Raw genomic sequence first — 15,102 nt, 5'->3', positions numbered from 1 at the left:
TAGAATTGAGATCTCCACCTGGGTATTTGACTTTAATGTTTAGACTTTTCGCTACAACGAGCCTGTTTCTAAATTCAGATGCCTTTAGTATCACTGAGCCTGCTTGAAATCACAATCCACTAGTAACTACTGTTTGGATAGCCCTTTACTTCTCATAGTGTTTTTGTTGCATTTGTTAATTCTTACACTAGCCACCCTGTCTTCCTTTTTCCTGGGATAGAATTTCTCCATGGAGCCCAAACCCAGCAAACCTCTTGCCTCAGTCTGCTACATGCCTGGACCACCACATTCAACTACAAAATAGCCTTTTAAAGTTATGATACTATTAATATAATATTTTGGCATACTGGGGTTCAGAGAAGTAACATTGCTGCTTCTAATCAGCAAACTGTGGGCAAAAAGCCACATTGCCCTGAAGTCAAGAATTCCAGTTACCTCGCGAAACATGCTGGTTCTGAAGGGGCCACAGGAGGCTTCTGCCTCAGCCTTCATCCTCAACAAAGCATCAGCAGTGATCTTTTTAAAGATCCTTGCAAAGCATCCTATTTATTTTTTTAAGATTTTTTTATTCCTTGTGTATATGCCTACATGCCAGAAGAGCACACCAGATCTTATTATGGATGGTTGAGAGCCACCATGTGGTTGCTGGGAATTGAACTCAGGACTTCCGGAAGAGCAGCCAGTACTCTTAACCTCTGAGCCATTTCTCCAGCCTCTACAAAGCATTCTTAATATACCCGGAATCCACAGAACATTCAGTTTGGGAGGACTTTGGTGTATTAGTTTAACTTCCTACTGCATACAGAGTTTCCATTACAAATGTTAAACTCTTTTATTGATGAGAAACACTCTACTTCAAGGTGTATTTGAGGGACCAAGGTCACCAAAGCGGAAAGAAATGTCTCAAGTCCTGTCTACATTAGCTAAAAAAAGGAGGGTCTAAAGCAGACCTTGGTCCCCAAGTCATTTCTGGGCTATCTATCCACCATTGATCCTTTCCTCATCTTAGTATCTGCTTCACTGGAGAGATTGACAGAGAGAACAGAAAGCAGCCTAAGCAGTGGTAGAAGTGAACAGTCATTGGAGGTGGACATAGATTGTGAATACAGGACAGGTAACCAATGATGTATGGGGAGACAGAGAAAGGAGGCCAAAGGTATTCCCAAGCTGAGAGTCCTGATAAAGGCAACTGGAATGAACAAGTAAATGTAGATTCTAACTCAGAATACCTAGAGGCATTTTCTCTAATTAGAACCTGGGAAACATCCCCTCTCCTTTCTCAGGACCATTGATGAATGGGGAAAAACTATGAAGTTGCCTGAGATGGTGACATTTAAATGTCAGTACCTGTCTGTTCTGAGAAGTTGGGGAGTTGATGTGATGTTTTCTCTGAATTCAAAAGAGGAACACACAAGTTGTGGTTGCTTCTGGCAGCACCATCAAAGATAAATGCTCTAAGCATGTCTCAATACATTCAAGATTTGCCATCACATGCCCCAAATCTGTCACATTCCTCTACCTCAATTCTGGGTCTCTTACCTGGACATCAGCAAGAGCCTCCAAGTGTTCTCCCTGAGTCCACCCTCACTCCTTTTTATCTATGATTACATAGCAGCCAAACAATCTACAGCCACGTGGGCTAGACCATACTGCACCCAGTTGGCCACCCATGCCATTGCAGACATGTTCCATCCTTCTTACTATGGTCAGTTGGGTCTTTGGGGGCCTTTCTATACTTCCTTTTGAGGTTTGTTTACTGGTTTTCAATTGTGTGTATGTGTGTCTGTCTGTGTAGGTGTATGAATGCATGAGTACAGGTATCCACAGAAGCCACAGGTGCCACAGGTGTCAGATCCCCCTTGGGCAGAAGTTACTGGAAGTTTTGAGCTACCCAACATGGATGCTGGGAAATGAACTCAAGTCTTCTGCAAGAGCAGTATACACTCTGCACCCTTGCTATCTTTCCAGTTCCCACCTCTTAAAATCTTAGTCATTTCCTGGTAGTCCTTTCCTTTGCCCAAAGGCTTCAAGCGCACATGCCTCCTTTCATTCTCAAGCCCTTATACTCCTTCTACTTGCAGGGTCTTTGCCAAAGCCATGCACTCTGTCCAGAATACCCAGATGTCTTCTTGACATGACTTCGATTTTCCCTCCTCAGAGAGACCATCTCAGGACACCAAAAGCTAAGTGAGCATCCTCCAGTGTGTGCCCTGTTAATGTTATCTTACACATGACCCTTATCATAATTTGCAATTTTGTCAGTATCATACCTTTGAGCTCTGTGGATTGAACTTGTATTCTATTAAGTACAGTTTCTATTAGACATCCATGTGAGACATATAGGACCTTGATATGGGAAGATTTCAGCGAACATACCAGTCTGTCCTGTGGAATATTAGATAGATAGGTGTATAGGTAGATGGATGGATGGATGGATGGATGGATGGATGGATGGATGGATTCATTCATTCATTCATTCATTCAGTGTCACTTCTTAAATCCCTGCTATGGTCCAGACACTGCTGGGAAGTACATCTGCAGGAAAGGACAAAGCAGAAGTACCTACCTATACGCAGATTTCAGAAAGAGGGCGAGTAACCATACACAAACAAGTATATCCATATTTGGTGTGAAGGACTTGCCTACGTAAGATTAGTATGTCTGTGGAACATTTTCTTAATTGCTATTAGGATGGACTGTCCAGTCCACTGTGGGCAGTGCCATCCCTGGACTACATAAGAAGGGTAGTTGAGAAAGCCAGGAAGAGAAAGCCAGTAAGCAGTGCTCCTCTTTGTCTTTTGTCTCTGCTTCAGTACCTGCCTTGGCTTCCCTCAGTAATAAACTGTGATGTGGAGCTATAGTTCAAGTAAGTCCTTTCTTCCCAAGTTATATTTGGTCATGATATTTATCACAGCAACAGAAAAGCTCATTGGGACAAGTCAGCTAAGGAGAGAATAGTGATTTCCTAAATTTAAGATAGGGCCACATACACATTCATTTAACAAGGACATCTGTTCAACCATGTTCATAGCAGCATTATTTGTAATAGCCAGAACCTGGAAGCAACCTAGATGCCCCTCAACTAAAGAATGGATAGAGAAAATGTGGTACATTTACACAGTGGAGTACTACTCAGCAGAAAAACAATGGAATCTTGAAATTCGCAGGCAAATGGATGACAATAGAAGAAACCATCCTGAGTGAAGTAAACCAGTCACAAAAAGACAAACATGGTATGTACTCACTTATATATGTATTTTAGACATAGAGCAAAGGATTAGCAGCCTACAATCCACACCACCAGAGAAGCTAGGAAACAAGGAGGACCCTAAGAGAAACATACATGGTCCCCTGGAGAAGGGGAAAGGGACAAGATCTCCTGAGATAATTGGGAGCACGGGGGGGGGGAGGCAGGAGGGAGTTAAGAGAAAGAGAAGGGGAGATGAGGAGTGGAGAGGAAGACATGAGAGAGCAGGAAGGTTGAGTCAGGGGAAGAATAGAAGAGAGCAAAAAAAAAAGAGATACCATAATACAGGGAGCCATTATAGGCTTAAAGAGAAATCTGGCACTAGGGTAATGTTCAGAGATCTTCAAGGTTGACCCCAACTAACAATCTAAGCAATAGTGGAGAGGCTTCCTTAAATGCCCTTCTCTGATAATGAGATTGATGACTACCTTATATGCCATCCTAGAGCCTTCATCCAGTAGCTGATGAAAGCAGAAGCAGACACGCACATCTAAACATGGAGCCGAACTCCTTGAATCCAGTTGCAGAGAGGAAGGAGTGATGAGCAAAGGGGTCAAGACCCCTTTGCTGGAGAAGCCCACAGAAACTGCTGACCTGAACAAGAGGGAGCTCATGGACCCCAGACTGATAGCTGGGAAACCAGCATAGGACCAAACCAGAACCCCTGAATGTGGGTGTCAGTTAGGAGACCTGGGCAATCTATGGGACCTCTGGTTGTGGATCAATATTTATCCCTAGTATACAAATGGACTTTGGGATCCCATTCCACACAGAGAGATACTCTTTCAGCCTAGACATAGAGGAGTCTAGGCCCTTCTCCAAATGATATGATAGACTTTGAAGATCCTCCATGGAAGGCCTCACCCTCTCTTGGGAGCAGAAAGGGGATGGGATACGAGGTCTGTGGGGGGCAGGGGAGGAAGAGAGGGAGAGGGAACTAGCATTGACATGTCAAACAAGCTTGTGTCTAATTTAAATTTAAAAAATCAAACACACACACACAAAAAGATAAGGCCATATAAAAAGAGGGAATTGCCTCCCTGATTAAGATAGGTCTCTCAGAAATGTTGGCTTTGAAATTGAGGTCTGAATGATAGGAACACTGCTACAAAAAAACCTCAGAGAGAAAGACAGTTGAAACAGAGGGGACAGCCAATAGGAAGACCCTGGGTTAAAGTTAGCCTGCCACAGAGTCCCAGAGAACAGTGATGATGATCAGAAAGGAAGAGAATGAATGAATGAGAGAGAAATATAAAATCCCATTGCACTCCTGCAGGAGGCAGCTTAGAGTTGCAGGTGGTTTGCACAAGACAGATGGCAACAGAGTTGGGAGGTGGGATGGCCACACAGACTTTGGAAGAAAGCGAACAGGCCTCACTAAGAGAGAGAAGGATTTGGGATTTGCAAAAATGAGGATCCTATTGGTCTCTTTCACCTGGTACACAACACAAACACAGCAAACTAGCTATGTGAGTGAATATAGGAGCAAGCAAAAACTGTAAGGAAATGGAAGACTCAGGCCTGAGTGGGAGGGATCCCATACATGACCTACAGAGCTGAGCTGATGTTTGTCCAATAAGGAAGCATTGGAGGGATCAGCTTAAGAACAAGGGAGAACTAATTAATGCAGAGGAGAGAGAAAACATACAGAAACCATCAGAACAGGATCACCGAAGAATGCCATCTATCCCAGGGAAAGGGCAACTCAAAGGCATTCCAGACAGGCCAGAATGGAGAACACTCTCCTCATTCCTGTTAAAGCCCAGCCCAGGGACAAACAGTGAGTGCCAAAGAAGAAATGGAAGAAAAAAACATATCCAGACACATTGTAGGCCACAGCCATAATGATTCCTGCAGAGAGCAGAGAGCTGTCAGGTGCAGTGCTTGAGGAAGCTTTAGGATCACACTGGAGTCTTAGATTGCCTCTCCCAAGTACAGTCTCCTCTTGATTTTTTTTTTAATGCATGGTGCCATGCTGTCTTTGGAAGAAAGCATTTGATCTAAAGGACATATTAGAAGGAAAACAGCCTGGTGCATCCTCTGAGACAATCCCAGAGAGGATCTGAGCAAACCCAAGGACAAAGGAGTCCCTAGCACAAACCAGTATGTTTACTGAAATCCTCCCATACTGAGGTCAGTCATGTGAGACATGAGTGTGGACCACCTAGAATGTCTAATAGAAACTGTACTAATGTCTAATAGAAACTGTAGATCAAAAAGGTGGAAAGGACAGGGACAAAGAAAAGTAAAGAGAGAGAAAAAGACACATACCTAGAAAGAAAGGGAATGGGGGAGGACAACACAGCAAACCAGCCAGACATCAGATAGGGGAAAGGGCGTGTGCGCTGCTGTTTGTCAAAGGGAAAGAAGGTAGAGATGTTTTTGTTCTTTGTAGGTTAATATGTAAATGACATTCTGATTTATTAGCGGTCTCCAGCAGATGAGGTGATGATTAGCACATTTCCATATTTATAGAAAAGCAACACTAACTTTTTGGATTTATAGAAAATCAGCCCTTCACAAATAGCAAATTGTGCTATTATCGACATATGGTTTTCTATAAACAGAGCTGAGGTAATTATCCCGGGACAATTTGTTGGTGGGCTCCTTTTGAATATTAACCACTTTGGAAGCCCATTTCTGCCCTACATTATTTTAAAGAGGAGGGGGCACCAGATACCCCAGGCAACTCATTAGTAATCCAACAGTAAAAAGATAGGAGCCCAAACCACAAGAGAAACACCACAGGTCCAAGGCTCTGAGGTCAGATCCCTGAAGCCTTGGGCAAAGTAATTCACCTCCCAGTGAATTCACCTCCTCAATGTTCTTGTGTCTAACACTGGTACAACACTGTCCTCTTAAGTGTTGTCACAGAATTAAATGAGAATATAAGTAGTTACAATAAGAATATATTAAGTGTTCAATAATGTTGATTATTTTCCTTTCTCCCTTGCTCTTTTTTTTTTTTGAATGACTTGAAAAAGGACTCATTTGAGTAGATTTCAAAGCTCTTTCTACATGAAAGATCTACAAGAAATGATCTTATGTTACTTAATTTGTATTTTAATATGACAGTTCACATATAAACATCTTTATCTAATTGGAAAAGGTTTCCCAAAGCAATGGCCTACCTAACTTTGGTACTTAAAATCTACTAGGCTGTTTCATTTTCTATCCTTAGTTAATGAGGTTTTTCAAAGATGTATCCATGCATTGATTTGGAGGCCTGTCACTGCATTGCAACCACATCTTGCAAAATGTCTAGGGGGCACCATTATATCCCATGCACAAGTACAGTAAATGTTCAGGTACATACCTTGTGTTATTACAAGAAAAACAAGAGTACATGTATAGATGAACAAATTTTGAAATGAGCTAGCCAAGAGTCTTAGTTAACACTTCCTGTCTGGCTTTGAGCATTCACTTTGTCTTGGACCTGTGCTGAGAAGAAAGGAGACAGAAAAGCATGCGATGTGGTACTTGCTTTCAACGATGTTGCTATCTAATAGGGAAGAAGTACTAACAGCCAGAAAGTTATGTCAATACTACAGTGTGCGTCATCCTTATGAGTGGGTTCAGGAAGGGGAATGAACAGCCCAGCATCTTAAAACTGGGCATTTGAACTTGTTTGTGTAATAGGAATGGATCTTTCCATCTGTGATCACTCATGGCCTAGGTCAGGGGTTCTCTCTAGAAAAGTACCAGAATCATGTGAGAAGCATGTGAAAAGAGAATTCTGGGTGTGCCCTCCAGTAGAGTTTCCTTCAGTTAGGTTTTAGGGTGAGGGCTCAAGCATCCACCTTTCAGATGAATTATTGGATGGTGTGATGTAGCTGATTTGGATCTCACACTGAGAACTTCTGATGTATGGTTTTAATGAGATCATGAAGACTGTTGATGTCATTCAAAAGGGCTTAGACATCATCCTTCATCTTTCAGGGTGTTGAATAAGGAATTAAAGTCATTGGGTCTGTGAAGTGCTTATCTGTCAGGTGGCAACTGCTAGGAAGAGTTTAGATGAGCTGAGCCTGACCCTGGAGACCCTTCTAGAAACAGGTGTCATAAATAAAAGTTAAAAGACCAGCCTACCACAGAAGGCTGGGGATGGAGTGAGAAGGTTGAAGAGAGAGAGACTGAGAAGGAGGAATTATGAATTAGGTTTTCACTGAGTAATTACAAAGAAGTTTCTTTATCAAAAACTCTATAGTCAGAATAAGTTTGTACATTTTAAATAACAAAACTCTCAAAATCATTTCCTTATGAAAAGGTAACTGTGAGGATATAGTAAGAACATGAGCCGGGCATTGATGACACACGCCTTTAATCCCAGCACTTGGGAGGCAGGAGGATCTCTGTGAGTTTGAGGCCAGCCTGGTCTCCAGAGTGAGTGCCAGGATAGGCTACAAAGCTACACAGAGAAACCCTGTCTCAACCCCCCCCCCAAAAAAAGGAAGAACATGGTTTTAGGGCACCAAGCCAGTCTTGAGTTCAAACCCTCCTTGTGGTGTTTATTAGCAAGTCATTCTAATGACTCTCTCCTCCCCATGAATGAGAACACCACTTCAGAGTCAGAATCAGAAGAGACACTGTAAACTGTTCTGTAGTGGTTTGTTTTAACTGCCAACTTGACACAGACTAGAATTACTGATGTAATCTCAATAAGAATTTGTCTAAGCCAGGAGTGATGATGTACACCTTTAATCCCAGCACTTGGGAGGCAGAGGCAGTTAGATCTCTGAGTTCAAGGCTACCCTGGTTTACAGAGTGAGTTCCAGGACAGCCAACGCTGTTACACAGAAAAACCCTGTCTAGAAAAACAAAAAGTATATTTTTTAAAAAAAAGAGTTTGTCTAGATCAAGTTATCCTTTGGTTATATCTGTAAAGAATTACCTTGATTATATTAATAGAAAAAGAAAGCCCTACCCACTGTGGGTGGAACCATTCCCTGGGCCAGATCTGGAAGTGGATCTGAGTGTATATAAACATAAGCACACATGCATTAATTTTTCTCTGCTTCTTGACTATGGATGCATTCTGACCAGTCATCTCAAGTTCCAGTCAGTCATTCTCCACAATCAGACAGTACCCTGGAACTGTAAGATAAATCCTTTCTCACCTGAGTTGCTTTTGATAGGGTGCTGCATCCCAACAACAACAAATGAAACTAAAACATACAGCCCACTGTGTGTGCTGCCCACTGTACCTGGAGCTCTGGATCTACTTACCATAAACTTCCATTTTCTCTTTGTTGAGCACCACAATATATTCATAAATACCACCCATGGTTCCAGAGGTAATGTAGTGGGTGCCATAGTCATTGATGAACTTGGCATACATTCCATAGTTGAACTGCTCTGGGAGCTCCATTAGGGACTGTAGCATTCCTTCATCCAGCACAATATTGTTCCTCCTCATCTTAAAATGTGCAGTCTGTACCTTTGTAGACACTCTCATGAAGCTGAATTTCTTCCATCAGCATCCAAACGATTTAGAAGAACAACAAAAGCATGTGAGGTGAACACAAAAGGTCAGCATTATTAGCTGAAGAAACCACAGCCGTCAGCACATGTAACAAAATATTGTTAGAGTTGACAGGCACATACTAGATAACAATATATGAAAGACTTCCCCCATGCATTCCCTTCTGTTCTTGGCCCCACCCAGGTCATGGTCACAGTAACTCCTACATGGGGGGGTGTAAATGTCTGGTAGATAGATGAGCATCCAAACCTTCTTATCTATTTGAAAAAATAAGGCTTGTTTTAGAAACCTTGTATGTCAAATTTAGAGGGCCGGGCTGGTTTTCTTTAATCCAGCGATTCTATGAGTTTTCTTATATGTTCTAGGTAACCATGCAAAGACGGGGGGAGGGGCAGAATGATAGGCATTCTAGTCTTCTAGTGCCGCTCTGTTCCATTTGTGATGATGAGTCTGTGTGCAAAGGCATAATAAAAAACAAGCATGATCACCGCTGATCAGACATTTCCAATTACACAAGCAAATTAAGGTTCAATTACTACTGTACTTTTTAATGCAATTAACATAATACGTGTTTGGTGTAGATTATGGAATACTTTGAGACACAGACTTTATGTTCCAATACCTTCTCATTATACTTGCTTAACTCCTTCATGAATGAAGATTTCTTGGACCAGGATACAGTCCCCTCCAGTGTTATAGGAATTTTTGCTGCGCCTATGCCAAAGGTTATGCCATCTGACTGTAACTTGTCATTTTTTATTACAGAAAAGAGCTCATTGGCATCATCATATAACTCTGAGGATATTAAAGTATCTGCCAGGGCCTGAAAAGAGAAAACTAGATGTTAGTGCTGTGCCTGACTCTCAGCTTTTATGTGCCATCAGAATCTTTGCTTTGCTAGCTATCTGAAGTGCCAGATTGACGTGACTCCTTTCGGAAGCTAATCCACGCGTCAGATTGAGGCTCACTAAAATAGAGAAAACCCAGCAATGTTTCTTGGTGTCAAATGGAGTTTCTGAGATATTTATTTACACATTGCGTATGCAGTTGCTTGTTCCTGCATGCCGATAATTATGTCAAAATGTTAATTATATTCAAAGCATAGATTTTCTTGAGGGTGAGGGGTTGCTCATCCTTTATGAATGCAGGCTGTTTGCTTGTGCTAAGAAAGGTAGCTGAAAGCTATATTTGGACATTGATCTGGGCGGAAAGGGGTCAAGAAGGCCAGAAGGATAATAATAATCCCAATAAGTGGGATTTAGTGCAACCAACAAAGGTTCGGCTATTTCTTTCCCTGCATTCAACAAGGTTGCATTTACCAGCTGACTTAAGGAAGGCCAGTATCTTATCCCATATTTGAGCAACAGTACACCTTTCAGAGCTTGTGACTCTGAGAGCATGTCCTGCAATGTTACCTTCATCAGAGTGAGTCCCCAAGGTATTCAGACAGACACAGTAGCCATAAAGACTTTAAAACCCTGTGGCCATCTCTAGACTATTTCATTTTGTCTAGCACACAGACCATAGACCTTCATTGTAATTAGGAAAATGGAATTATCAGTGTCTTTCAGCTTGGATTTTTCAGAAGCCTGCTATCCAATAGAAGTGACCAGAGAACCAGGGAAGTAAATGTCTTAAAAAAAACAGACCCTGCATGGTGACCAGTACTTCCTATCAGTATTTTCTCTTAAGTGGCTTGGGAGTGGGGAGGATGTGTCTAGACAATTGCTCATTCCATCTGCCTCTGTAGATGTGTGCAGACCTAACGTACAGGAGACTAAAGATGCAGCATATATGCCCATTCTCCTAAGTGATGCAGAACCTGGTCTTAGTTTGGACAGATCTGGTGAGAATCTTGTCTCTGCCAACAATTGCAGTACAGCTCTGGGACTGTACTATATTCCTTTGTGTTTTCTTTCTAATATCTGACAGGGATACTGACACCTAGATCTCATATTACTGCTATGAATGTTAAGTGGCAGAACTTACATGGAAGATCTGGCCACACACAGCAAGTTTTCAGTGAGGTTGGCAGTATGGACACACCTTCCCTGGCTTGAAGGTAAGGAAATGAGTGGCCTTGAGCCAGCTCTGAATCTTACTGTGAGCCTTGTGATGCTCTGAGTGATCAGGAAACCATGGAGGCTTAAAAATGGAGTCACATGGACCACCAGCAGTTTGCAAGCCCTTTTTGAAAAGAACAGTTTCATATTAAGAAAAAATATGAAAACAACAGCTATAAGTTACTCTTGGTGGAGCATGAGGAGTAGGGGTCAGAACTCCATCCATCTGTGTCCTATTCCCACCTTCCAGATTGGGAGAGTATCCCGGGGAGAAATGTCAGATTAGTTCTTCACAGTCTTTTGCAGTTAGAGTTTAACAGAGTCCCGGTATGGAATAGGGCTGGAGAAGAAGGCCCAGATCTGTTTCACTGGTTTAGGCATGGAGGCCAGATTGAGCACGTGGGTGCTATGTTCACACTTAGCTCTTCTATATTCACCTCTCATCACGCTCATCACTAAGCATATATGTGCAGCAGATATGAAGGAACCTTCAGTCACCAGCAAGTCCCATAGAAAATAAAAGCCTCCAGAGCAACCAATCTCCCCTGAGAGGTTGCTCCCTCCATCCCGCCCTATGCCATCTCTATCAGACCTACATCAAAGTGGTACTGAAGGAAGTTGTAGGGTTTGCGAAAGTATTTCTCATCATCTCCATAGTAGAGGCGCTCACAGGTTGGGTCATACTGGAGCTTCCTCCACTCACTGTTATACACAGTCTCACACTGGCCGCCATAATACTTGGCATCATACACACTCTGGGCTTCTTCTTGAGTCAGGATATTGTACCTAAGTGGAAAAAAACAGCATCTTGGAAAAATCTTTGCAAAGAAAACATAACATGCCATCCTCTAGAATGGATTGTAGCTGGTGCTTAAGGGCTGGTCTCACTGAGTGTGTTTGATGAGCTCTGAGATTCCTTCAAGTACCCTGAGGGCACAGAGGGAGAGCTGGCAATACTGAGAGCCTGGGTGGACTAGATCTGGGCCCCCCAGGTAGCCTCTAACCAAAGCATCTGGGCCAGTGCCCTAGGAGGCAGTTCTGATTAGCTATTGAGTTAGAGGAGAACATGTGCAGTTATTAAGAATTCCAGCACAGAAGCCAGTGAAGTTAGTGCCACAGATAGCTGTGTGAGCTCAGGCAAATCGTCTTATCTCTCTGCCTCACTTTAGTCATTTGTTAAAAAGCAGTAATAGTACCACTCTTCTGGAGTTAGATATACATTAATACATGTTAAAGGCATCATAGACAGGCTTGGCATATATTATACTGAATAGATTCAGTCATGGTTTGAATGAGAATGGCCTCCACAGGCTCTTGTATTTGAATTCTTGGTCCCCAGTTTGTTGAACTGTTTGGGGAAATATGAACAGGTGTGGCCTTGTTGGAGGAGGTATGTCACTGGAGATGGGATTTGAGGTTTCAGAAGCCCACATCACTCCCAGCTAGCTCTCTCTTCTTCCTGCTTGAAGGTGAAATGTAAGCCCAGCTACCACTCCAGCACCATGCCTGCCTGCCTGCCTGCCGCCATGTTCCCTGCCATGAGTGGTAATGATTCTAACCCTCTGGAACCATGAGCCCCAAAATAAATACTTCATTTTATAATTTGCCTTGGTCATGATGTTTTAATCATAGTATTGGAAAAGCAACTATGATAGATACCTCTATTGGGGCTCTTAGTATTGTTTCATAAAGGGCTCTGATACTAAAAAGTGAATTGGGATGACCATATATGTGTAAGGCTCTAATCCTCAGAAAATCCATTGTCTTGGGGGCAGCCTAAAATGACAAAAATGCACATTGGAATATCAGGAAGACCTCTGGGTAATTTCCAGCTCTGCCACTTGCTATAACTGTGACTTAGTCATATAGCATAGACATTAGAGATGATTAAAAGTTAAGACTGGACATAAAAGTCTCTTAGGCAACAAATAACGAAAGTATTGCTGCTTTATGCCTCCCAGACTCTTATGTAGCCTTTGAGACTCAACTCAAATTTGCTTGCTCCATATGGCCTTCTTTGAACGCTCAGATAGTCAGGTCCACCCGACCCCTACATTCCTGACAGGCAGTACTTACTTTTCACATGGCACTCCCATGACTATTTATATCCTCTGGGACAGGCATAGAAAAGGAACAAAATATAAACTGTGACTATAACCTATCTGAAAGAATAATGGGTAACTACAGAGCACCTGACATAGCTGTGAAGTTCAATGTATGTGAGTGTCCATCTCCACCTCTTCCTTATTAGTAGAAGCGATGTAATACTAGCTATGATGAGTTGAATGCATACAAAGCTAGACCATTAGCACACAATTAGACCTCATGACAACTTGGTAAATGCAGAAACTGAAGCTCAAAAAAATGAAACAATATGCCTAGTCTCAATGGATTTTCTTTTCTCCACGTTGTTTTTGACACAAAGAGTACAGGTTCCCTGTCTTTATCTTCACCCTCCAGTTTCCCTCTGCCTACCCACTGAGAATGTTTCTATCTGAAATTTAGAAGTACAGCCTCTGAAACATACCAAACAAAAACGGAGGGCAACAGTGGGCCTCAAAAATAACCATTAAGAAAAAAATAACCATTAAGCCTACAGCACTTGGGGAAGCCACTGTGGAAATGAAAACAATACTACTATGCTAGGAATCTACACGTGTGTGCAAAGGACTCACAGACAAGGCTATTCATTGCAGTGCTGTTTGTAAGAGGGAGGATGAGAGTTATGGTTTGGATGTGAAATGATCTCTGTGGAATCATGTTTGAACACTTAGTCCCCAGCTGAAGGAGCTGTTTTGAGAGGTTGTGAAACCTTTTGTGTGTGGGCCTCAGTGGGGGAAGTGTGTCTTAGGGTACAGACTTTTAGGTATGTAGCTCCTTCTTCTTGTTTCCTAATCCACCAAGAGATGAGCAAGCAGCCTCATGGCATTGCCATCACATCTATAAGACACTCCCATTGTCATGCCTCCCACCATAATAGACACTGTCCTCAAACCATGAGCCAAAATTAATGGTTCCTTTCTTATGTTGCTTCCTGAGGTTGCAAATTTGAGTAAAGTAACTAACACAATGAGAATACATCTAGTTGTCTTTCAGTGAGTTGTAGTCAAATGAAATATTCTATAATTATATTACAAAAGAGTCAGAAAATATATTTTATAAAGGTTCAGATAGTAAATATGTTGGGCTTTAAAGGATATAGGCTTTACCTGCTGCTACTTAACTCTCCCATTTTAAGGCAAAAGCTGTGTTCTAATAAAACTTTATTTATAAAGGCAATAGACTTTTGAGCTAACCATTGTCACAGGACACCATGTTTCTTCTTTAAAATAAGATAGGGAGTATGTGTTTTAAGAGGAAAGCATCAAATGGTATTTGTAACAACAAAAAAAAATGAAACTTGTTTCTTGTATTTGAAAGAGAAAGAGCATAAAGATGGATAGGGAGCAAAGTTACAGCATCTTGAATGAGTAGGGAGAGGGGATAGAAACATGATAAAATTGTTATATGGAAAACATTTTTTTAACTAAAACCAAAAAGTATGTAACAGATGTATGTCACAATGATATTTATGTAAGTACTACCTGAATTTTTAAGACACTCATAGTGAAGGTTTGTTTCCCACATAGTATGTGGTATTGATCTATTTTTAAAACTAATGTGGAAGTACCTGAGCCATGCCTTAACAAGGTCAGCTCTAGAAAGGGAAGGGACAGGGGGCAACTGGGTGAGGTACCAGCATGTAAGTGGGCACATGGTGACACAGTTTTTGCCTCAAGTATATACTGTATATTTAATGAGAAATAAAACTTTGAAGCTGAGAAATGCTTAAAGTAGGATTAAAATAACAAGAAAAGTTTCCAAGACCTTGAAAAGTACAGCATTATGTCAAAATAGAGAGCACCATTTCACTATTTTCTGTTCTTAGTGTGAGAGAAACACACCATTCAGGCAGTGTGTCAGAACTGCTCCTGACCCAGTTGCAGGGGAGCAGGGTGGGAGTCTGCAATGTTTTTGTTAGTTGGAGAGGACTCTTTTTCAGCTCAACACTTCAACATTCCATTCTCTGTTCACCACAGCTACTTTCTAAATCAACAAGAATCCCCTTTGATTGTGCTGTGGCCTAAATTGGTCTCAAATGCTCATAGGTTGGCGTTCTAAGTACCAGAATCTCAAAATGTGTTGTTAATTGGAGACAGATCCACTAAAGAAGTAATTAAGTTGGGCTGGAGAGCTGGTTCAGTGGTTAAGAGTGCTGGTTCCTCTTCCAGAAGACTCAGGTTCAATTCCCAGCACCCAACGTCTGTAAC

At 41.8% G+C, this 15,102-nt stretch overlaps 1 protein-coding gene across 1 annotated transcript in view; it reads right to left on the bottom strand.

The window, feature by feature from the left end:
• The window catches only part of C8a (complement C8 alpha chain), a 57,930-nt gene that overhangs the window by 22,056 nt on the left and 20,772 nt on the right, over nt 1–15,102 (bottom strand). The window contains exons 5-7 of the mRNA XM_027402333.2: nt 11,389–11,578; nt 9,352–9,552; nt 8,474–8,714 (exon numbers count right to left, since the gene is read on the bottom strand). Of these exons, the coding sequence (XP_027258134.1) occupies nt 8,474–8,714; nt 9,352–9,552; nt 11,389–11,578 (632 nt within the window). The remainder of the gene's footprint in view (nt 1–8,473; nt 8,715–9,351; nt 9,553–11,388; nt 11,579–15,102) is intronic.

Source organism: Cricetulus griseus, chromosome 2 (assembly GCF_003668045.3).
Source record: "Cricetulus griseus strain 17A/GY chromosome 2, alternate assembly CriGri-PICRH-1.0, whole genome shotgun sequence".
NCBI classification, from domain to species: domain Eukaryota; kingdom Metazoa; phylum Chordata; class Mammalia; order Rodentia; family Cricetidae; genus Cricetulus; species Cricetulus griseus.
Note: the sequence above shows the minus strand (reverse complement) of the source record. Positions and strands in the feature narration are given on the sequence as shown.